At 38.4% G+C, this 24,683-nt stretch overlaps 1 protein-coding gene across 6 annotated transcripts in view; it reads right to left on the reverse strand.

Moving 5' to 3' along the window:
- The window catches only part of LOC105382976 (semaphorin-1A), a 273,180-nt gene that overhangs the window by 6,871 nt on the left and 241,626 nt on the right, over positions 1–24,683 (reverse strand). For 2 of the 6 annotated variants that reach the window (XM_048627708.1, XM_048627706.1), the window contains exons 4-15: positions 20,538–20,733; positions 12,344–12,448; positions 11,374–11,462; positions 10,614–10,755; positions 9,473–9,675; positions 3,805–3,950; positions 3,610–3,692; positions 3,202–3,430; positions 2,211–2,359; positions 1,636–1,761; positions 1,120–1,330; positions 751–958 (exon numbers count right to left, since the gene is read on the reverse strand). In XM_048627708.1, the coding sequence (XP_048483665.1) occupies positions 751–958; positions 1,120–1,330; positions 1,636–1,761; positions 2,211–2,359; positions 3,202–3,430; positions 3,610–3,692; positions 3,805–3,950; positions 9,473–9,675; positions 10,614–10,755; positions 11,374–11,462; positions 12,344–12,448; positions 20,538–20,733 (1,887 nt within the window). Of the gene's footprint in view, positions 1–750; positions 959–1,119; positions 1,331–1,635; positions 1,762–2,210; positions 2,360–3,201; positions 3,431–3,609; positions 3,693–3,804; positions 3,951–9,472; positions 9,676–10,613; positions 10,756–11,373; positions 11,463–12,343; positions 12,449–20,055; positions 20,222–20,537; positions 20,734–24,683 lie in introns of all 6 variants that reach the window. The other 4 variants (XM_048627707.1, XM_048627711.1, XM_048627710.1 and 1 more) reach the window with 4 other exon arrangements.

Raw genomic sequence — 24,683 nt, forward strand, 5'->3', positions numbered from 1 at the left:
TGAGCTAAAAACAAATTTCATCGAGGTAGAGATGAATTCAAAGAGATGAATTTCTAAGAGAGCTCGTTCAGATTTAAGTATTACACGCATCGCATCGATCGGATTTTCACGAATGTATAAAACAGTGACGTCAGCAATATCGATTAAGAATCACATTTATTTATAAAGAGTACTAAAATCTGTTCAGTGCGGTGCGTGCGTTGCGTACGTTGGCAACCTGTCACAGAGCTAGCCTTTAATTTATAAACACCGCTGATACAGGCAATTCCGCTGTTGTGTACCTAAGTTATGTCCATTAATAAAAGAGATATTATTATACATACAACACACATAGAAAAATATAAGAAAATATATATACAAAACAAGCTCTAATATTTGTAGCATAATAATTATGAAGAGCATTTGAATTTATTAAAACTTGTTTTGTATGTCTTACAAATAGACATCAATATTTAGTAAAAACAAGTTAAAAGCTATAAGAAACATTAAAATTATTTAGCCTTTAATGGTAACTGGCCAATTATAAAAACGTTAAAACGTTGCCGTCTGGAGGCAGGTTCTAATAAGTGTTTGGAGAGGTACGTAGGTACCTATGTGTATGTATAAATTGTATTTGATATAGGCAATTGATAATATTAGCGGAGGTGGCATCTTACGAAGAAAATCTAATTTGTTACGAAACACAATGTTTATAATTGGCCGGCAAGAATAATTACGCATGCAAGAAGAAAAAAAAGAGGTGAAACTGACATTGACCTGGTGAGAGCGAAGGGTGCCGAAGTTGTCGCGGCGGTAGGAGTCTGGCTGGAACTGGAACAGCGTCTCGTGGTGGGGGTGGTACGGGGGGTGCTTGCGCAGAGTGGCCCGCGGGGACGCCGGCTTCGGCTGCGGGGCTAGCACCGGCTCGGCATACGTCACTTCCTCGACTTGCTGCAAAAGCTTCGGTTCTGCTTGGATTCTGTAAACAATTACATCAGGTTAGAAACAGATGAAGAAAATAAAGTATGGTAAATATTCTAGTTGGTTAGGATCAACAGTTGTGGTTTAATTCTTCACACCAACAGACATTGAGCTGGTCGGTAGACCTACAGCGGAAAGGAAAAGTCTTTCCTAACCAACCTGTTAATATTCTGCCGCTGCTCAAAGTACTCGTACTCAGTGTCTGGGTATGGCATGTTGTCGTCTTCGTCCTTCTTGCATTTTCTTCCGCAGATGTAGCCGGCGGCGAAGCCTGCACCCAGAGCGGCCAGGGCCCCGGCGGCCACGGCTAGAGCCAGGGTCTCTACGGAGTAGGCGGCGGGCGGCGGGTCCGCCGCTAGGACCTTCGGACCTGACAAATGACAGTTGATTTAAATGGCGGCTCAGAAGAGAACATTTCGATGGTGAGGGTGATATAAGCATATTTACCTATATGGTTGTGACTTGTGCATGCATATTAATGGTAAAATGCTAAATGTTGATCTCTATACTTTCGGCAAATGAATAAATAATGTTTTAAATTATTAAAACCAAAATGTAACGTCATGATAAAATTGTTGAATGCTAAATGTTTATCTTTATATGTACTTTCAGCAAATAAATAATTGTGTTTTAAATGATAAGCATCAAAATGTAATGTCATGATGATGATGATACCTTCGTTATTACCATTGTTCTTGCCATCCTTGTCTTGTACGATGTTGATGACTTCGCCCTTCGGTTCCCCTCGGGCGTCGTCGTACAGTCCGGAGCTTAGTCCCCCAACTGCTCCAGCATCTTTACCTGTTAAATAATATGCAGCCACTTAAATAATATCAGTTACTTAAGTATATATGATAAGTTGGAAATACACAACAATGTTACAAAGTGTTCTAAATATTTTATAACTAGCTGTTGTGACGTCCTTCTTTTTCTTCGTATCGTTTTGTCAATGACAAAACACTAGAGCTAGACTAGGGTTTGTTACCGTAGCGCAAGGATTGGCCAGACTGATTAGGAATACCCAATGTACAGAATGGGCAAATGAAACAGATACGTCACTGGCGGAGGCTCATTTCGTATACATAATAATATATAATACACTCACGAGCATTGAAAAAGTAACACATGCCATAAACGTGACGTTCCTGGAACTTTTTTCAATAGAACATGGAACTTTTTTAATTGCTCGTGAGTGTAATAAAGTGAACACCACGAATCATGGTAAGTATCCATGTTAAACAAGTACTCACTGTGAGGGCAAGCCGGATGCGTGCCGGTGCTGACGCTCTGGTAGAAGGAGTTCTCGTCGAGCCAGCGGCTGACCCCGTGCGAGTAGGCGCGGCACCGCCCCGCCTGCTTGTCCCACGCGCAGTACGGGTCTTGGAGGGCCACGCACTCTCTGCGGGAAGGAGGGAAATTTGTGTTAATAACATCACTATTGAAAGGGTATAATGGGGTTTTTGTTGCAAGGAGAATAGATGGGGCAGGATTCGACATACAGTCAGAGCCAGTCTTAGCCAGATTATATTTAATTTTAAGTATTTTAACCATACAATGGATAGGAGAAATAGTAGAACTAATGGGGGCACCACTTTTCTTAATACATGGCCACCCAATTAGCTTACTTATAACTACGATTATTTTGTAAAGATGCCAGCTAAAAAAAAGTTTTTACACAAATTTATCAGACTATTTAAAAAAGAAGACCACGCACCGGCGACCCCGCGGCAAAGGCCTGCAGCTCCTCGATTACGATACTTCATACTCTTAAATTACTTTCAATAAAACAAAACACTCACGAGCAAGAGCTAATCTTGTCACTGGAACATCTATGCAGACGCAAGCTGAGCACGGCTCGGTCGGACACGGCGATGAGGCGCGCGGCGTCGCGGCCGGCGCGGGCGACCCTCAGCGCGCGCACCGGGGCGCCAGATAGTGGTCCTTCGAGCCGGACTTCCACCGCTCCTCGATCACGATACCTCATACTTTTAAATTACTTTCAATAAAACCAAACACTCACGAGCAAGAGCTAATCTTGTCGCTAGAGCACCGATGCAGGCGCAAGCTGAGCACGGCTCTGTCGGACACGGCGATGAGGCGCGCGGCGTCGCGGCCGGCGCGGGCGACCCTGAGGGCTCGCACCGGGGCGCCAGATAGTGGTTCTTCGAGCCGGACTTCCGCCGCTCCTCGATCATGATACCTCATACTCTTAAATTACTATCAATAAAACAAAACACTCACGAGCAAGAGCTAATCTTGTCACTGGAACATCTATGCAGCCGCAAGCTGAGCACGGCTCGGTCGGACACGGCGATGAGGCGCGCGGCGTCGCGGCCGGCGCGGGCGACCCTCAGGGCCCGCACCGGGGAGCCCGCCGCGAAGGCCTGCAGCTCCTCGATCACGACTGGTGCAGCACGCTTGTTGGAGTCGTAGGACGCCGCGTTGATGGCTTTGATGATTTTGCCGTTGTCTGTAATTATTAGAGAGGATGGTGAGGATTTTAGACCGTAAGTTAGTTAGAAGGTACGATTCTTCTCATTTAGTACCTAGTCAACAATGTCTGGATCTAAATATTTTTTGTGCGCTGACGATGATTCTCATGTAATGAACTATAATAATGACGATAGAAAAGTAAAAAAAAACACTTACCTGTACCAATGAAAAGTACATCATACGCTTTTCCGCCGGGAGTTTTCACTTGCGGATCTACTGCTATTTGCGTAAACCGGTAGCTGTAAATAAAGCAAAAATATCATTAAATTCATACTTTAGGATCACACTTTAAAGTTATTATTTCAACTAAACCTCTGGTTAATAGGTACTTAGGCTCTGGAGAACACTTACTGAAAGCTAGTCCGTATTACGATTGGTTCTCCAAAGAATGCGGGAACCGATTCGTCCATCAGCGCATGTGTTTTGATGAAGTTCAGCGTTTGATCTGGCAAAGTCCGTGAATCGTTGTGACATGTACCAGGTCTTGGCTCTGGCACCTGTAAAGATAAATAATTAGATTTATAGCTGAACACAAAAGAGTATAGATTAATGTTTTTGGAACTAAACAGATTTAAAACTGGCAATAAAAAAAAACTTGTGATTTGTGGTCTGTTTCTATGGTTTGAATGTCAAACTCGCCCTGTTCCTGTATAAACAAATCGAATTTTGCTTAATTTTGGAGTTTTGTGGATTGTTGAGTTTGTTCATCATCATCATCACGACCCATTATGTCCCCACTGCTGGGGCACGGGTCTCCTTCCAATGAAGGAAGGGTTTAGGCCTAGTCCAGTTGAGTTTGTTCACGAGGTGAAAATGAATAAAACCATTCGCAGCGAAGCTAGACAGATGATTTACAGCGTTTACCTACGATGTTTGGCGGAGAATGAGGCTGGAGAAGTATTAGTCAATATATACGATGTTTATGAAAGAGCAGCGTTTTATACTGGTGAGTAGGTACTTAATTTCTAACCATTAACATACATTGCTTATATTTCTTGTTAAAAAGTACTATTTTGATGTAATAGAATGCCTTTCAATGTGTATTTGTTATTCTTATAGAGGTTAGAAAATACTATTGTCAAACGTTACATGACATCAGGGTCTGGATGCTAATGTTGTTAAAACATCAGGTCTAGATACTTTTTTACTAACCCCCGACTCAAAAAGGGTATCGATAAGTTTTACAGCTGTAGGTGTCTATGTGTGTCGGTCTCTCCGTGTTAGAGTACCTATTGTAAAAATAATTATGTGTAAGAATATGGAGTCGGTATAAATTCCCCAGACATAATAATTTGCAAGTCACTGCTTTTGTGACCAATTAAATAATTTGTTGCAGGAAGATCGGTAAACACAGTTTTAGAAGAATTGCCGGGGCACATTTGAACTTTTTCCTGAGAAAAAACTGTAATAAAATATCGATGTGTGATACTATCACTTTTCTCCTATAGTAATTACATAATGGGATAACCAACACGTGTTTCAGTGCAAAAAAACATTATGAAATACACAATGAAATAAAAGTTACAGTTTATTTGATTTAATGAAATTCATTCAAGACTGCCCCCCTCTCCCCTACCAATTTCTTCTCTTAAGGCTGTCACTAAAGCTGAAAGAAAATCAGAATCTGTCAAATCTAGTGAGGGGGGGCTGAGGTATGCGGGGCGTTCTACGGACAATGACATGAAATTTTAACATAGTACTCGAAAACATAAAAGTGAAGACATGCCACTTTGTTAAAAATATACTAAGTAAGTAATATTGTTTTGTGATACGAAAATATTTATTTTTATTTGAAAGTATTTTTAATATTTAATAATTAATTATTATATAAAGTCGTACCCGTGCCGATATTTATACAGGTTGTTGCAAAAAGGGTTTAATACTATGCCGAAACCTACGTGTGCAGCATGTTATTGATGTTATTTCTAAGCCAGGAAATGAAATCAGAATGTAAAAAAATCGCGAAAATATTATCAGAGTTTAATAGTTCAGGGTGTTGTATTAAACTCTGCCCCCGTGTAATAAAAAAAGTATAGTTAGCCGAAAGGGCGTTACTCAGGCGTCACTCTGAAAAACTTTTATCCTACGTAATTTTTTATATTCATGAAAAAAACGCTTCTTCATATAATTTTTTTTTGGTCACGTGACCTTTTAGTTAGACGACCTGTTTTTTTTTGGTGTTTCAAAAGCAGAACAGTAGTTTGCAGAACTCTGCATATACAGGGTGTCACAAAAGGTTACGTAGCTGGCAAAGGGATATGGGGAGGTCACCAGAAAAATAATAACATGTAAGTACCCCCGCAAGGGAGTACATTAGTACAAGGCGAGAGTGTGTATTTTTTTTTTAAGTACTTATGTGTATTTGGGATATGATAGAAATAATATTTTTGTTTCTTAAAAACCAAAAAATTTACACCTTGCTGCGCTCTTTTGCTCACTGTAAGTACACCTACAAATATTGCTGTATTAAAAAAAACGGTTTTGTTATAACGATTATTAAAAAAAAGTTATTTTCATGTCAAGGAGTCATTTACCTAATTACGATTTCACTCAACAGCAGGTGAACTGAAAAAATAAGTTCTAGTTCTATCATCACTTTAGATCGCAAACATTGTAACTCCACTTTTCTCGGCGAAAAGTACTCTTTGGTGTCAATAGAAACGTTTTTTGAATTCACATGTTTTCCTCTTTATTCGAAAAAAAAACTGTATTCCGCATTTTACCATTTGTTTTCCTCTAAACCCCAAACCGTGATTTTTAAACAAGAAAACTTAGTAATTATACCCTTTATTCTCATATACAACGTGCGATGTAGGCGAACGTGAACGAAAACTATGCAATAAGCCTTTGTTTTTATTACTACTTTAGTAAATTACAATAACATACTCAACAATGTTAATTTTTTTTTGCAATGTTATGTTGTTAAATTAAGATCTAATATTTTATTAACATGAAGTTACTTTCAACTTTTTTTGCATCTATGCGTCGAATCACAGCATGACGGCTGCTGCAGCTTCCTGCTGTCTTGTCCTCCAACCAATCCCACCAGTACTGCAGGTTGCGTCGAATACGAGCCATTCTCTTCGACTTGACAAGACAGGTGCTCCCGGAAGGATCATAGATCGCACGGAACCCGTACCGTATAGAGGCAACGGACTCCTTTGCAACAGCCCCCCAGATTCGGAAGTAGCCCATGCACTGCATGGCGAGCACAGCTGCAGCAATTTTTTCGTAATGAATTGGGATGTCATCCCCGAAGGAGGCTCTCAGCCTACCTCACGACCTGTGTGACATTAGAAAAATGCACTGTGCTAACGCCGTTTGCGAGCTTGATTTGCAGGACCGCGTTGTATGCCAAGTTCCACAGCAGAGGGGTCCAAGACCTACCGCTGTGGAACTCCGCAACTGAACTTCTTCAGTGAAAACAAACCCTCTCTTTTCGCATCCTTAATGTACTTGTTAGACACGTATGACCTCTGTCAATTTTCTGCAGATGACGAGATAGATAAGACAAGTGATGGTATACAAGAGCCGCCCTAAAGGTTCGCCCTCTAGGGGATAGAGTTGAACGCGGTTACTATTTTTAAGCAAACATCCAGCGCAACAACTCGCCCGTGGTTCTTATCCTGCTCCGACAGTGAACGAACGCAAAGTATTGTACCCACTATTCGAATCCGCATTTCGGATGCCAAACTGACTGTCCGAAAGGTCGAAACCGTACCACCACAGAGGTATGACTCGTTCGAAGAGCTTATCAGGCTCTTACAGCAATCAGATGTGTCGGTACACTGAAAGATAATCTACAGGCCTGCTTTATTTATTTAGGAGCACTAATGGCCTCCTTTCAGTCATTGAGTCACTGGCACTCAGGCTGCGGTTGAACAGGAAGATAGACTGTCTAAACAAATCATTTTTAGGCTAGTTAAAAAAAACTTTAGGTGGGTAGTATGCCAACTAGAACTACAAATAAAACAGTATTTTTGTCTCCTCTAAAATTTGGTCACGAGGAGTTACGATGATTACGATCTAAGGTGACGCTGACGATATTTTATACAAGGTATTGAAAAAAGGGTATAAAGCTTAGCCAAAAGTGGATTTAGGTGCCATTCTGATCCACTTTTCTTCTACAATTTTGAAAATTCACGTAGCAAAACCTTTTACATAGAAACTTATTCGATCACGTGACTTTTTACTATAGAGACCGAATTTATTTTTCGAGAATTTCCAAAACTTGGAGAACAAAAGTTGTTCAGAATAACCCCTGAGTCAAACCCTTTCGGCACAGTATACCCTTTTTGCAACATCCTGTATAGGTAATATCAGGTTTATAAAAGACCTGGGCCTGTAGAGTGAGACTCGGCATGGGGAGTCATAATTTATAGATCTTTTAGGTTGCAGTGGCGAATGGGCACTGGTAGTCCCTTTTCTATAACTATAACTATAGGTAATTTTATGGCAATTTAAAAATGGTATAACATTTATCTATTTGAAAAAATCATTAAAAATATACATTGCCTATCACCCTAATTTAAAAAAAAAATTCAGCCCTTACTTTAAACTTATAACACCCCTCTATTTCCTTCAGGGGTTAAAAAACCTGTGTATTTAATATTTTCTTATGAGTTTTTTTTTTAAAACTAGGCTCTTACATAGTTGTACATAATATTATGCGGTATTTTATTCCACTTGTAACGCATAAAATTCATAGCTACAGTAAACATTTCATTTTTTTCATGGCGAGATACAGTCGCACTTAACCGCTTTTTTGCAAAGCTTGTTAAATAGATTTAAAAAATACTGTAAATTTTAGATCTTCAATTTTTTAAAATACTTACTTATTTTTAACAACCTGTAGTGTACAGACTACCACATCTTAAAATATATATATTTTTAATTAACTACGGTTTTTGGTTTCAAATAAAACAAATTATGAACTTACTTTTCAACACCCTGTATATTGTGTAGCTTACCTAGCATACACAACCGTTAAAATAAAATAAATTACCCCTCAGAATATAAACAGGCTCGCGCTTTGGCATACTGCATTGACCGTATAGTTCTTATTCGGAGAATCTAATAAGTGTCATTATGTGCAATGTTTACCTTTATCTATGCATCTGTAACTCTATAGTAAAAAATGTAAACAAATCGAAAAGGCGAAATGTTTTCTAAGAATTTTCGGCTTTTCTGCATCTAAAATGATTAGAAAATTAACTTTCCATAGCAAATGCATATGTATTATAATACTTGTAGTCATAATTTGTTGATTTAATCAGTTTTTGTGAAATATTTGATTAAAAAAAAATGGCGTGGGTATCGCTCCTAACAGGCCGCCACCAGGGCGACGACTGAAGAAATCTGAAATCTGTCACGGTGTCATCATTTTTAAACCGGAATTTATTAGTTTTTTGCAAAAAAAGTTGACTTCTGGTCCATTAAATCCAACTCTTTAAGGTAACTTTGTTAAGAATTTAATTACCTACACATACATATAAGATTCCATGAAAATGGGCCCTCTGATTTCGAGGGTTTTTTCATAATAAGTCAAAAAATGGCAAAAGACATGGTGTGTTTGCAATTTTTTTTAACATACTTATTATAATCCTGCACCAATTTCTAAGCAACTAACATGTTCAGTATACCCTCTGCTACAATATATATTTGTATCAATGTGATAGAAGCTACCGTTTTTCCAATCTAATCAAGTATATCAAGCCGACTTTAGCATTTTAGCTTTAGGGATCCCCTTAACATAAACCTCCCCAAAAAGTGGCATTTTATAATTAGTAAATATTTGAAACATTTCTCGTTTTGTTTTTTTCTGCTAAAGTATCGTGATACTTTTATCCATTTTCTATTCTATAATAGTGTGGCCACTTTCTTAGATTGCCACGCCCTCAATGATTCTCTACTCTTTTATGTTCAGCTATAAGTAAAAAACCCTGTAGAACGTAAAAACAATATTTTTAAATACGTATTTTCATTAAAATTTTGAGTAAAACAATACAAATAATTTTACCTTAGCACTGTTAACAGGCAGCCAGTTGGAGTTGATAGCACTTTGCTCCTTGAAGGTTCCCTCGAAGGTGTCAGCTATGTCCTGCATGCTGAAGGCACACACAGCCGACCCCGAGATGCTGTTCGGAGGAGTAGTGAAGGTTCCGTAGATGAGTTGAGCGTTTAGGCCTCCGTACACGCCTTCTATCAGCTCTGACGTTGACTCTGGGGATTAAAAGAAAGGGTTAGAAAATTACGGTCATAAGAAACTAATTTAGAGTAACTCCATTGCAATGTAACAGTTATCTATGCCGTGTATATAGATAAAAAACGTGTCACATGAGATTATTTTTAATTTTTACAAATGTTTTAAATTAACTATGGGCGACTTGCACCAAACATTTAAACGTAATTAAATGTATTGGTGGCTTGCTTTGACCGTATATCGATTATCGTCACAGACCAAGTCAGCAATATAAAGGGTTTTTCAATTGGCGCGGGTAGATTTTGGCGGCCCGTGGCGGCCATTTTGTTTTGGTGACAATTGTATCTTTTGCTTATTATTCAGTTGCTTATGCCAAATCACCATGGCAGGTTACACGATTGAACAGCGCGTACAAATGATAAAACTTTATTATCAAAATAAGTGTTAGTGCAAACGTTGCGTGCATTGCGCCCATTTTACGGTAGACGTGGTGGCCCTTCACAGTCGACTCTTCAGCGTTTGGTGGCCAAATTTGAAACAACCGGTTCGTTAATCGATCAACCCACACCTTTACGTTCAAGAAACACAAGATCAGCCGAGAACATCGCGGCGGTCCGTCAAAGTGTACAGCAGAACCCGAGGCAGTCGATCTATGCGGAAAAGTCATTGAAAATTGGACCACTCGGATCCGTGCCACTGTGAGAAGCCGAGGCGGGCATTTGAATGATGTCATCTTCCATACTTAATGGCATATATGGGCCTTTTAAATAAATAAAAAAAAATGTTGATACCTCATACGCAGCTTGTTTAATTTCGTTTCAAAATCTACCCGCCCTTATTGAAAAACCCTTTATTTAATTATACATTGAAATGTTTGGTGCAAGTCACCCTAATTGGATGAGACTGTTTAACTATATTTGAAAATCACAGTCGGTGAACATTCAACCAAACTACTCACGTATCTCATTAAAGTAGAAGGGGAAGTCCCCGGCCACGGAGCAGTTGAGCCGGGACTTGAGGAAGGAGGTCCAGCGCGACTTGAACCGGTGCGGGCCGCCGCGGTCGTCTCGGCACACTCGCGCCACCCGGGAGAACACCGACTGGGGATGATGAGGGGGTTGGTTAGGTGTTGGGTAGAAGAAATATAATTATACAAAATAATGGAACAAGTTTTGAAAAAAAAATGATAACTAACTATGTAACCAGCGGATGTGGACGGTTAAGTTAGTAGGTTATATAATTTTAGGTTTTTTATCCGTATACATTAGCATTAAATTTATCAACGTATGTTCAAGATACTTAATTCTTTGTTTTTGTTTCTCGTGACGTCACGGCATCATAATAATATTATGTGAAAAATGCCACGGTACAATAAAATGTAAGTATTAAACGAAAAAGAGATAGGTATTGGATTGTAATCAAGAGGGTTGTAAAAAGATACGTGTTCTGTGAATGAACCTTATCTACTGATATGGTTGAAAAATATGGTGTTCAATGAGAGGGCATTTAATATCAGATATCGGTAATAAATAACTACATGTTTTTGCATCTATATTTTTTTTGTTACATAGATACACGTGCTACAGCTAAACAGGTGGTCTATTGTCGTTTCAGGCACGTAAAGTCGACGGTTCCAGGAACCCTGTAAATTATTTTCGGGCCATGTGCTGGATTCCACTAATGGTTTTAAAAGCTTTTGATAAAATATTCAAGCTCACCTTTCCGCAATTTATGTACTCGACCGCCGTTTCCCGAAAGAAAAAATACACGAAGTTCCCGTGAACTAGCGAGTTCACGAAATCTGGAGCTGTGAAAGGAGAAAACCAAATTCAATATGTAATCCTGTGACAGTAATAAATCCTATGCCACGTAAAATTGTATTCAGGGACTGGCTTGTTTTTGTAATCCTGAAACCAAATTGTCGGAGACATCTTGCATTGTTTGTATCAAAGCTTTGCTTCGCCGGCAGCGTTCGTTTGTTACGTAACATTTCAGATTTTATTTTCAGCATTACGTAACAAAACATAGCGCTTAGTATTGGAATGCACAAGAATATAAGTGGAAATGTTCTATCAATAAAGCTTTAGGTATATGTAACTGTACATAAATCATCTAAACATAGCTGTTTATCTTTAAAATTTTAAGCACATTTATGATAAGGTGGTCTCGGGTGATGATATGATGCAGACGTACAGCTAGCACCAAATACAAACGCAATTAACTTGACGAATGTACATTTGGCAGACACATTCGAGTGCAATAGCCCGTTTCGATGATAAACAACAGCAGTCGGCGGGGCCAAGCCAAAACAATGAAAACAAACGGATTATGACCGATACTTGCCTCTAACTAGTCATTCCAGTTTGGGTCTTGGCTACTCGCAATAAATGCTAATGAAACCTATGTTTCGCGCACTATTGATGCAATCGAGAGGTAATTTAGTCAAGTTTTCCAATTATATTTGAACTGAAATTGTTGGAGGGTTAGCCAAACAATTGATTGGGACACGAAGGGTGTGTTTGATCCCATGTTAGAATATAAATTATTTCATTATTAATTTGGGCATTATTTGCATTGTCATTTTGTGATTATGCTAATGTGAGGGTAAACGTTGTATTCAGTAGCCCAATCAGGGCTTGGATATAATAGTTGTGATTTCACTTGATTGTTGATGTTATGAATGCTTACCATTTAGTGTCATGGAGTCGTAGGACTCTGTCTGCAGCGGCTGCCGGTAGATGATGGGCTCCATCCCGCTGAAGTCTGCCACCGTGCCCGAGTACAGCTCCCCGTCTGGAAATAAATATCATTATATAATTATTATAAAATCAATAAATAATTTTAGAGGTGAAGTTTATAATATATTTTAGGGTAGGTTGCTTACTTAATTTGTAACCTAGTTAAATTTTCCTAACAATAATAAAATAAATAAAATATGAGTAATCTGTTCAAAATCCAGCGAAACTGAAAAACGCCGTGAACCCTAATTATTATTTCTGATGTAGTCGAGGGTATAACATATCCTACTAAAATGCACTTTGCACACATGCACTCCTTAAAATCAGTCACCTGTGCGAAACGTATATCCGTAAACAGCTGTACAAGGCAAAGTTATAATATAACCGCCTTCTATAACGGTCGTGGGTTAAAACCACAACATACCGAGTGCACTTATAATCATATAAAAGCTTACCAACAACAGTAAACTTTAGCACTTTCTATAATAACTGTTATTATGGTATGTAATGGTATTAAATGCTTATTTCGAATTAATGAACGAAGTGGATTATAGTGACCGAGCATAATTACCAGCTATTATTCTAGGCAAGCGGCTGTGTGTCTTATAGCCATTGATTTAAGGTCTGAAATTGTGTTGTATATCGCAGTTGAGTTGGCAGTTTATGGGTACACTTTAGCCTTCTGTCAAAATGATACAGAAATTAAGATATTACCTATGTACCTACTTGCAAGGTACCAAATTACCAATATATATATATATATATATTTTTAATTATTCTTAATGTTCTTTTGTTTGTTTGTTTTACTTTTAATTTTAATTTCGTTTTTTGTTTTATTTTTTGTGTACTTATGTTATTATTTTTTTGGTGAGTGGTGCTAGATAGTGGTGGGAAAAACGGCTACATTTTGATAACACGCTACAGACGCTATGTTACACATTTATAGCAGGTTATTTAATCCGCTACGTTATAACGATATTGAAGAGCAAAAAAAAATTGATGAAAAAAAAAATTGATGAAAAAACCAATGAACTTTCCTTCATACTTTACAGGCTTAGGACTGTCTATAATGGCACATCACTGTTTCCATAATGGCACATCACTGTTTCTATTCATTTTTATGAATTATTGTCAAACATTCTTTAATTGCAATAACTATTTACACAAAACACTTTAAAACCACAAAGTAATATCCTTTCAATGTTTCATCCACTTACGAAAACACACGTAAAGTAAAGATAGGTAAATTGTCCAGTCAAAGTTCAATCACACACAATCACAAAACATTTAAAATACGAAATTGTCCTCAGAACCAAATTGTCCGTTAGAAAGTACCTATTTACACTTACACAAACACTATTTATTTTCAATTTTACACTAAACCTAAATAAACACTATACCTATTTTAATACGTTACTATTTAAACTATTTATTATTATGTATATTTACAAATATTTATTTACAGCACGCAAATGCAACAAAACAAACAACGCGATCGTAATTCGTAACGTTGCGCGAGGCACAATTTAGCATAGCGGCCACCCGTGGCCGTTGCCAAATCGCGACTGCGGAGCTAATTTCAGCAGATAGCGGAACGCTATTGCGTAGTGAAGCGTGCAGCTTCGCAGCGTCTCGCTCTCTCACACGCGAGTCGCGCGACGTTGCACCGTTGAGAGAGCGAGACGCTACAAAGCAAGTGAATATCGCCTGCGCGGTTATCGCGCGCCACGTCTCGCGGCTGCGAGAAATAGCGGAGCCGCTCCGCTATTTCTAGCAGTAGCGTCATGGCAACGGCCGCGGGCAGACGCTGTCCAATTTTGCGAGCTAAGATCGCGAGGGCGCGTCGCGTTATAATTATAGCAGCATTTGCGCGTTCATAAAGCAATAATGCTATTCGTTGCGAGCAAATCACTTGCTATGTTTTTTAGCTATATGTTATATTAACCTCCACTAGTGCTAGACACCGAATAAAGAATTTTTATCTTTATCTTATCAATAGCTTTTTCATTAATAACAGGTTTACCCTGTTATTAATGAAAACATATACAACAAATTCAACATAACAATATATTGAACGTTTTTGTAATCATTATTGACCATAATACCATGGCTGGACAATGGATATAGGCCTCTCCCAAGGAGCGTCCAGTCCTCAGCTATCCTCATCCAGCCACTACCTATCACCAGTTCAGAGGCCTGATGTATAATGTTCACAATTGTTCAATGAAATCCAGTTAATAACTCAATAATACCGCCTGAAAAAGTTTTTATTTACGTTAAGTGCTTCTTTAGTGGTTTTTCTAAGAAAATCTATGGCAGATAAAATACGTTAATTTAACTCAAGAGATTGGTATTCTCTTTGTGGTTACTTTGTGCAGTAATTAGAGTTGGTTTGTAGTTCAATGTTGAGCAAGATTACGCTATAAATGGGAAACTAACGGGCATTTATTTTATTTATGTAGACTGTGCTACTAAACTGTAATAAAATGAAGATGGTTCAAGACTCAAATTAAACTTGTATGACTTAGGTAGGCGGTATCATGATCTAATCTAATCAAACTCGTGAGTTTTGCATAATATTCGACAGTACGCGTCTATGCTATAATACGGAGATCTGACACAGCAAAATTTGACAAATGTGGACCCAGCTTAAGGTGACCTATACACTGCCCCGCAATAGATGTAAAGGTGCGTCCATCAGCACTCCCCGGTGTGCAGGGCACTTAATTGGAACAGATCAATAGAAGATAACTAACCGTGCCAGCGGTAATGGACTCTGTGCAGCCCCGGTAGGCGGACCGACTCGACACGATTCTGACGATATTTGGTGACAAAAATATAGTAATACAAAACTAGCTTCCAGGAGTTATTTGTAAGAATTGGCGAATCGAGATACAAATATTGTAAAGTTCATATGGCACCTGCATACATCTTCAGTCATTTGTTTCGTCATAGTGACCGCTACAGTCTCTAGATTTTATTTAAGAATACGCAAAAAATGACTAAAATATCCCAGCCCACAGCATACACTACTGCGGTGGTCACAGGCGCATCACTTGCAATGGCTCAATGGTAAGCATATTACTTTTTGTGCATTTTATTCCCCGAATCCCTACAGGAAAACTTTGAAGACGAACAGAAGTTAGTAAAATATATTTGCAGAACAGACGTTGTACCAAATTATATAACACTCAACGACAACCTAGATATAGTACTGCGTAGAGTTGACAGCACCCCGAAAATGGCTGTAAGCTCCAACAATATGTGTAACTAGGCATGTGTGTGTGTGTGTGTGTGTGTAGATTTGCAGTAGTGTGCGACGTGTGAATCGTAGGGGATGCGATATTGCGCGAATGGAAAGAGGATAATTTATTATTGGGCTATGTTTGCTTGGTGGGGGGTTGCCTTGTTTGTTTAATGTTTTGAGCAGCGGCGATGGCCTTTTCAGCAAATGTTTGGACACTTTTCAGGACTAATGGTCCTATTCAAGAATCAATCCCACAAGATTTTCAGAGATGTATTCAAAAATGTCTGTATTTCTGGATTTACCTCATGAATTTTGCGGTGGTGGGTTTTGGTATAATAAGTATTATATTATTAATTATAAATGCCTATATGTACGTATAAATATTATGTAACAAGGGAGTGGAGTGTGGGTTTGTTCTTATTCCTTGTTTGTCTTGTGTGTGGGTCAATCGGGATGTCGTGGACTTGATCAGGGCACCGTGGTGCTATTTGTTTTGGGTCATTCTAAATCTAAATATAATAATATCCTTTAGGATTACATTTGTGTTCTAGGTTGCCAAATCTTCTGCCAAACCGGCCAATATTTTTATGTTTTTGGTTATGTTTTGTAACTTTTGTTAAGATTTTTTATTGCATTAGATACTTATATAACAACATTACATTCAACGTGACACAGTATTTATTTATCTTCCTCAAACAATCCTCGTTGGCTCTGTAAATAAGAAGCATGCCTACTAAACGAGTTACCGCCCGAAAAATATACCGCAACTACTCGTATATTGTTTCTCCAACTAAACTAATTCAGGTGTTTTCATGACGCCAGGTGTGTCCCCGCCCGGCGCTAATTAGCGGCTCCACACCGCCGCAGCTGCGCCGTGTGCTCCCAGCTTTATGTTTACCTTCGCTGAAATACTGCCCACTTCATTTTATGTTTCAAAAAGTTTCAATTTCAAAATTTTCTCGCCGGGCATTATGTTTTTAATTCCCGGCGAAAAGAGTTTAGCTCGGGTTTTGTTGATGGCCAGCTCTTTCTAATGGAATATCTGCGCCGGCAACGTAAGTTACTAAAAATTTTGCAGGATTTGAGGTTTTACGACGATGAGAAGTCAAGGTATAAAATTAACACACATGATGACTTGCCTTGTTGCACCTTAGTTGGAGAATTTCCGTACTTTAAAGTTATTCTAACGCAGAAATGCTTTCGAAAAGACAACTATTACGTTCCTTTAGTTACAGAGAACATTGCACAGAAAATCCAGACTATTGTAACGAATTTCACACAACTTTCTGGAACGCGGCCCCGAAAGCCCGACTAACTTACCCCCAGATTTACTTCAAGGGAACCTAGCTTCTATAATGACTGTAATAAGAGTCAGCGGGTGTTAAACTAGCTGTAACGTAAAGTTGCAGGCCGTAGTTTCGTTCACGCCTCGCTACGTGAACGTGGTAGGTACATAATAGTCACGTTATAAAATCTACGAGCATTCCCATTCAAAAGGGTTCTTTTCATTCTAACAAAGGACCCCTATTGTGTGTCACTAGACTGTGAAAGTGGATTCAATCGTTATGAAAAAGATTTTCCATTTCTAATTTGATGACAATAGGACCCCGCTATCGCTTTAAAGAACATGTGTCCTATAGAAGAATAAATTGGGTCTCCATTTTGGGATCCAAAATGAGCAAAAGCCTAATATTTTGTTCATTGAGCCAAGATATTGTTAAGTTTCATTTAGGAGTTGAATTGATCTTGAATATTTAGTTATTAATAATTCGCTAACGAGCACTGTCTGACCTCGAGCTTATTAAGAGCTTTCGTTCTAAAAGTAGATGAAAGATGATTGATCATTACGGTTTTACTTAAGTACCATGAATATGAAAAAATATAAATGATTATCTATGTAAGTACATAAAATAAACGCTGAAGCTGAAAAGGATTGCATTAAAACACATTTTAAAAAACTTTGCTCTTCATAGAAAGAAACATTAGAATCGCTAGTCTATTTTTTTATTAATTATTTTGGTTACTGCTACTGTATCAGAGAAGAGAAGGAAAATATACATTAAAGTGGAAAGGCCGGAAGGACACATAATATTATATACCTAATTATGTTCATAGTAGTAAAGTAAGAGTGTTTCTTTGTAAGTAGTTGTAGTTCTATTTTATTATGTTCGAATAGTGTTCTGTTTTCATTACTTTCAAATAAAGAATATCTGACGACCGAATGGTGTAGTGGCTAGTGCCCCTTACTGATATGCCGAAGGTCCCGGGTTCGATTCACGGTCGGAGCAGATATTTGTTTGAATACAAAGTTTTTGTTACTTACTTTAAGCGAATACAAGAATAAAAATGGATCCTATTAAGATAAATAATTAGGTAAGTATGTCACTTGAATACTCCATGTTTCCTGGATAGCCTGATTCCAGTAAATATGGAGACTGAAAAGTCAACCTTTTCATTATTATAATTATATTCCATTTGTGCCAATAGCGAGAAATCGCAATTTAATGCTTTTCTTGTGAAATCTAATTTACGTAGCGAGATATCTCCTTAGCTCATGAGCAGTCGAGACTCGTCCCTAAAATGATTACGATACAATAATTATCAACATAAGGAACTATATCATTCATTGTGAATTACTGAAACGATAATAAACTCATGAAACGTGATGTAGATAAACTGAATAATAAAGGATTTATTAGTGCTTAATGAAGTTTACTACACATGGGCAATATATCGACATTTATCTAAGTTATTTATTGATTTTCAATCGAAGATATCGGTATTTGTTGTTTTTGTTTTTATTATGATAATTCCAGTCATGCTTCTATATACCTACGTACTATCGCTTTTATAGTTAAATAGTTCATTAGGTACATTTAGAACTGTATCTTATCATAACTATATATATAATATTATAAATCCAAAAGTAACTGTGTCTGTCTGTCTGTCTGACCGTCTGTTACTCTTTCACGCCAAAACTACTGAACGGATTTGAATGAAATTTGGTATACATAAAGTCTAGACCCTGAGAAAGAACATAGGCTACTTTTTATCCCGAAATTCCCACGGGAAAACTTTTTAAGGCGAAGCGAAGCTCGCGGGAACAGCTAGTATTTTAATAAAAGGAAAGCCAAAATTATCTGAAAATGTAGATCATAACATATTTATTTATTGTGATCATCAGAATATAATCTACCAAGCATCGTGGATAAATATTTCTGTAAAAAAATATCTGGCCGGGAATCGAACCCGGGACTCACTGCAATAAGTCTCGGCACAACACTCAGTCGAGTTATCATATCACCTATTGCACATCTAAACAAACGTCTACTTTAATCACCATTCAAATCAATTATTTAATAGACCGATAATCGATACGTACTCAGCATCCATTACTGTCTCCCCTAGCCGATAGAGAGCCACCCTAGCAGATAGTCGGCAATAGTCCGCATTGTACATTAATGCTCGCACTAAGGGGATTTGCTGTGGCCAGGTTGCCCTGGGCACCGCACCAATTAGTGCCCAATGTCGACCAATGCACCGGGGGCCTACGCCGGAAGACCGAATACGGTTTGAAACGTTACATGTACACGTTGTCAATACCTCCGATGCAAAGTGGGTGCAACTCGACTGTGTCGTGGTTTGCATAGTTATGAATGATATTGGGGGGTGTCTTAATTAGGAGGCGATGATTCAATTATATTATCAGTTACTTATCACTGTGACAGTTATCACTAATACCTACCATTAGTATAAGTAGGAAGCTAATTGCAATAGCAATTACAAAATTGTGGTTTATTAACGCGCTTTCTTCCTATAATCTTTTAAATCTTTTCATAGTAATCGCAATACAGCGGTAGTCTCCATAGCTCGGTTTCGTGTCCGTGTCCACTGGAATACTGCGTCGTGTCAACTTTACACTTGGATTCAACTCGATTGATAGGTACTTTTTCACGCGCTGTTTTTTGTGTGATATTTCAAAAACTATATTCGTTTATTTATTTAACCTAATACGAATCAGTTCAGTAATATTTTTTAAAGTAACTTTAATGCATTTTTGTTAGATTTTTAAACAATAAAAATACTGAAAAATATATTATTGCATTCTCTCTTATAAAATGACCACAAAAACATGTCCAGTAATTGAGCATTATTTCTAGTCTATACCTAAGTATGTTTTTGTATGTCTGATTTGTGTGGTGTTCAATAATGTACCTAATATTCTATTTTCTATTCTCTTGTTTCTTTTTATCTGTATGTGCTCTTATTTTTTTCAAATATATTTATCCTATATTCCACACCCACATTTATAAAGCGGTGCTGTTTAAAGATTGATGATTTCTAGGATGTAGTTCGGTGGTGGAAACCTCCTTGCGCCTTGTAAGCATCCTTACAAAATTAAAAATGCCACGCACCTGCATAGACCGCAGTGGAGTTATGATCCGGGTCGTACAGGCACACCGCCTGGCCGGACTTCTCCTTCTCCATGTGGTAGCTGTCTCGCTGCACGGAGTACTCGCGGCAGTACGGCTTGAACGAGTTGGTGCCGCAGACCAGCAGCTTGCCCGACCCCAGCGAGACCAGCGGGGTTACCACCGCCGAATATTGCTTAATAAACAGCATCATCTATCTGTCAGATCCATAAAACTTACGTCTGATTGGAAAGATAAGCGTTAATGATTGTCGATTTCTTATGTTCGGTGGTGGTAACCTACCTCCTATCCTATCTTATCTATCTATCTTATCTGACAAACATCTGTCTGATCCATAAAACTCACGTCAGATTTGAACAATAAGCAATGCTGCTTAAATATAGTGTCGTCGGTAACCCATCTCCATGAACTCTAATAAAATGACGACCCTGATCTCAAAAAACACTTCCAGTAACGCCACGCACCTGCATACACCGCAGTGGAGTTATGATCCGGGTCGTACGGGCACACGGCCTGGCCGGACTTCTCCTTCTCCATGTGGTAGCTGTCTCGCTGCACGGAGTACTCGCGGCAGTAAGGCTTGAACGAGTTGGTGCCGCAGACCAGCAGCTTGCCCGACCCCAGCGAGACCAGGATGCGGATGTAGTTCTGACAGCTTTCCTGTTGACGGGAGAAGAGTTGGGGTTAGTTATATAGGGCATATTAGGTGTATCTAAAGTGGAAACCGCCTGGAAGATAAGCTGCGAGCGCAAGGCTTGAGCTGGCCCTGTAGCACAGGGCGCTATTAAGACGTGACAAGAGTTCTCCGTTGCGCTCTTGAGGCTGCGCGATGTGAGTGAGCGCGATGCAGAACTCTTGGCACGTCTTAAATGTACTAGCCCTTCTGGATGGAGATAAGGGCGGTTCCTGATGACAGGATATTAGGTGTATCTAAAGTGGGAGATAGTCGCCGTGGTTGTGGTTTGACGACCTTTTTGGCCGTGTATCACCTCGTACTTACTCGTACGTCTATGTGTCACTTGGCCACTTTAAAATGTATTCATGTAATTTTTGTATGGGCAGGCCTATAGGCTTGGAGTTAGTTTATTTGAGAGCGTGAGATCATAAATATTATTTATTTTATAATGTGAGAACTTCCTAGATTGCAAGCTAGGTACATCAAACTGGATCTACTTTCGATGAATCTACCAATAAATACACAGCTTGTTGAACCGCAGTACTTGTCAAAGACCAATTTGTTTTCAAAACCCACAGTTCTGATTAATCTGTAATGTTTGTTTGCGTTCCGGGCCGGTACAAACGTGCATATTAGCGCGGGTTTTACCGTAGTTTCTCTGATCAGCTGGAAAGATCCGCGGACTGTGTAATTTGCACAGTATTGCACAGTCGATGCGCTGAGGTTAGAACCTACGAGTTCGATTGCATTTGGTTATGTTTGATACTGATGAAAAAAGTGTACGTTTCCTTTTGGTTCGTTGCGTTTGTAAAGAGAACGTTGTGTTGGAATGGAATTCTATGATTAGAGTGATAGAATGATGTTGATATTAATAAAGATTTACAAATATGAATCTGTTTCTGTACACGATATAAATAAATGTATTTACAGCATCATAGATGAAGGGAAGAAAAATGAATGTTATTTCAACTTACGAGGTTACGAATATAGCCTGTTAAAGATATACTTTATTAGCTGCAGATTATAGTTAGCTAACTTTTTACTACCCGCATTCCAAATCAACCACAACCTTCCAGTTATACATACCTAATCGCAGACCCACCTCATTCATACCAGACACAAACCAATCAGGCGAACGAGCATGCACTAGTCTAGACTAGCAGATATAGGTACCATAGACACAGACAATTACCCTAACACCTACTACCTACCGTATGTATAATACACTTGCTTATATCAAGAAAAGTTATCAAGATTTGAGTCATTTGGTGTAAGTGTGTCTACCATAGTCCAGCATCTGTTAAGTATGTACGGGTGGTATTGATGTGTACTCGTATGCCAGAGTATCTGACAAATACCGTCACAAAAAAAACATTGGACCAGGGTTTTTTGTACTGCTAGATCTAATCCTGTAATACATGGATAGTTGGCTCGATAGACGGGAGTGACACAGATATGTTGGGTGCGAGAGAGTGTCGTGCTATTCAGCAGAAACGTGGCGATTTCAAAGAAATCGAGATTTCTTTGCGCATTGAAATGCCAGTAAAAACGACTGGCAGCGATGAGATTGCTTTCGGAATATCCTTTCAAATGCTTATCTGTTTTGAATAGCCTCTCAGATGTGTTGGGTTGAAATTTTATGGCAAGCAAAATACAAACCAATTGATAAATTAACTGTTAGTTATCACTACAACGTTATTTTAATCCAAAAGTGCAACAGGCAAACGTTGTTAGTTTAAAAATAGTTGGACATTTCAGAAAAATAATTTGGATATGTACATGCAAAAATAAGAGATAAATTTAATTACTCACAAATCTATTCCAAAATCTCGCTATCAAAAAGCTACACAAATATGGTTGGATCGACGAAGCTCAAAAAACCAAAAAACTTGTCCACAATCCTAGCAAACAATAATTTCTTACACTAGTATAAAAGTCAATACTAGGATATATTTACGAAACCCATGTACTAAAATAGCAGCCTGAAAGCAGACATCTCATTATATACCTAGACTTATGCCCATGTCTTGTGTGTCTAGCTCTGAAAAAGTGTTTAGGCCGGCACAAATTTTCCTTTTCTTTTACTTAGTTTGACCCTATAACCATATAATAGTACAAGACGATGCAACTGCAAAAGGCTATTTCCTTAAAGTTGGCAGCCCTGCGCCACAACTGATTGCCCACCGAGGGAGCGTTCGGAAATTCATGCTTCAATTGCAGGCGAACGTGGACCGTCGCGTCGTGCATACCATTTCTGAACGTACGCCCTAAGCAGTGCTGTCACACGTGGCTCTAGACTTGCTGCATTTCTAAACTTATTTGCGGAGCTAAATCAATTCTCGGAGAGAGGGAGTTGTTTTTGCCTCGGGTTTTCTTTCGGTTCACTTGTTTTTGCTTTGCTTGGGGTGGGGCTTTGGGGTGAATATTGTTGACTAAAGTTAGAGCTGTGGATTTTTTAATAGGTATAGTAAGTACATAAATATTTCGGTTGCAAGTACTAGAGCTGAAAAAGGGATTGACATGAAGTTAATAGGATTAACATAATTATACTGTTACTTAAAAAAAATACTTTTAAAATCGTAAGTACATCAAATAAAGTACCTACCTAACAATAAAAATAGAAAGAATAGATAAAAATGTAGCGAACCGCAGAAACTTCTTTACACCATGAGATTCTAACGTTGTTCTAGTAGTTCCAAATTCAAGTTGGATTCAACGCTTGTTCCGTATTCAACGGTCGTGCTTCATTCGGAATTCGAAAGTTGTAACGGTCTGCGAGACGGGATGTATACTTGTATACGGGAGACCTCTAGGCACTATTCTGCAATTTGATATAAAATCAAGGAGCATTCTGAAAATATATTTCTACTCTTCTTCACTGTTTATGAGAAGTACCTATAAGGGTACATTGCTTTTATAGAAGCCAGTCCAAAATCAAACCAATTTTTCTTTACATTCAACACTTTTTCTTCACCACTTATGAAGGAAACCTTAATTTTATGGACTTAATAAACCACTATGACCAGGTAAACTAAGATTTTTAAAGTAAAACCTTGACTCCGTCTGACGGTACCTTCGTAAATATGAGAGTCAAATGTCATGCCTACACACTGCGCCCCGAGAGTGATTGTGGGGGCAATATAAGTGCAAATGCAAGGATAGGGCGAGCAGAGACGAATCTAGAGCCTTGAGTCTAGAATCGGAGCTGATAAATTTTGGATAAGGCATTTGAATTTGTGTCGGGTAATGTTACCTGCTTGCGTATTCACTTTTAGGAAGTGCGAGGAGGTATTTTTTAGTTGGGAACGTAAAACATAGGATATTAAGCTGTGTTTGCCACGTCTGCGATAACGCTTGATATGAAAAGGCTTTTAGTACTACTAAAGGTATGTATAAGCCCCGTAAAATGATATTGCGCTAATGGCAAGTTTGTAAGTGTTTATAAGTTCAAACATAAAATTATTCATTTAGATACCATATTGTTTGATTTCCTATACTTAGCTGTACTAATTAAAACATATTTTGTCGTCCGTGTAGATAATTACTTATCGTTACCGTTTGAATGATAAATTAGTGTTTATCAGAGGGACAAATTCACACTGCACACACCGCATGCATTTTAACAAAACATGGTATTGATAAATGGCTCGTGATAACATATTAGCAACACTGGCCTCGTTGTTGGAAACATAATTTTCGTTGTGAAATTTGTGTGCGTTTACTAGTGTTGTTAATTTTTATCGATATAAAATGCGATACTAGGTTAATAGATAGTATGAACATGAATAACTTTGCATAATCAGGTAAGGTGCACACATTCACACCTTTTACTTTTATTGCAGCACATAATTTTCGCCAGTATTACGTATAGGAACAATTTAATACCTCTATCTATTACATGTCTATTAAGTACACCATAAAATTTTAGATCGAA

The sequence above is a fragment of the Plutella xylostella genome, chromosome 19, assembly GCF_932276165.1.
Source record: "Plutella xylostella chromosome 19, ilPluXylo3.1, whole genome shotgun sequence".
NCBI lineage: Eukaryota > Metazoa > Arthropoda > Insecta > Lepidoptera > Plutellidae > Plutella > Plutella xylostella.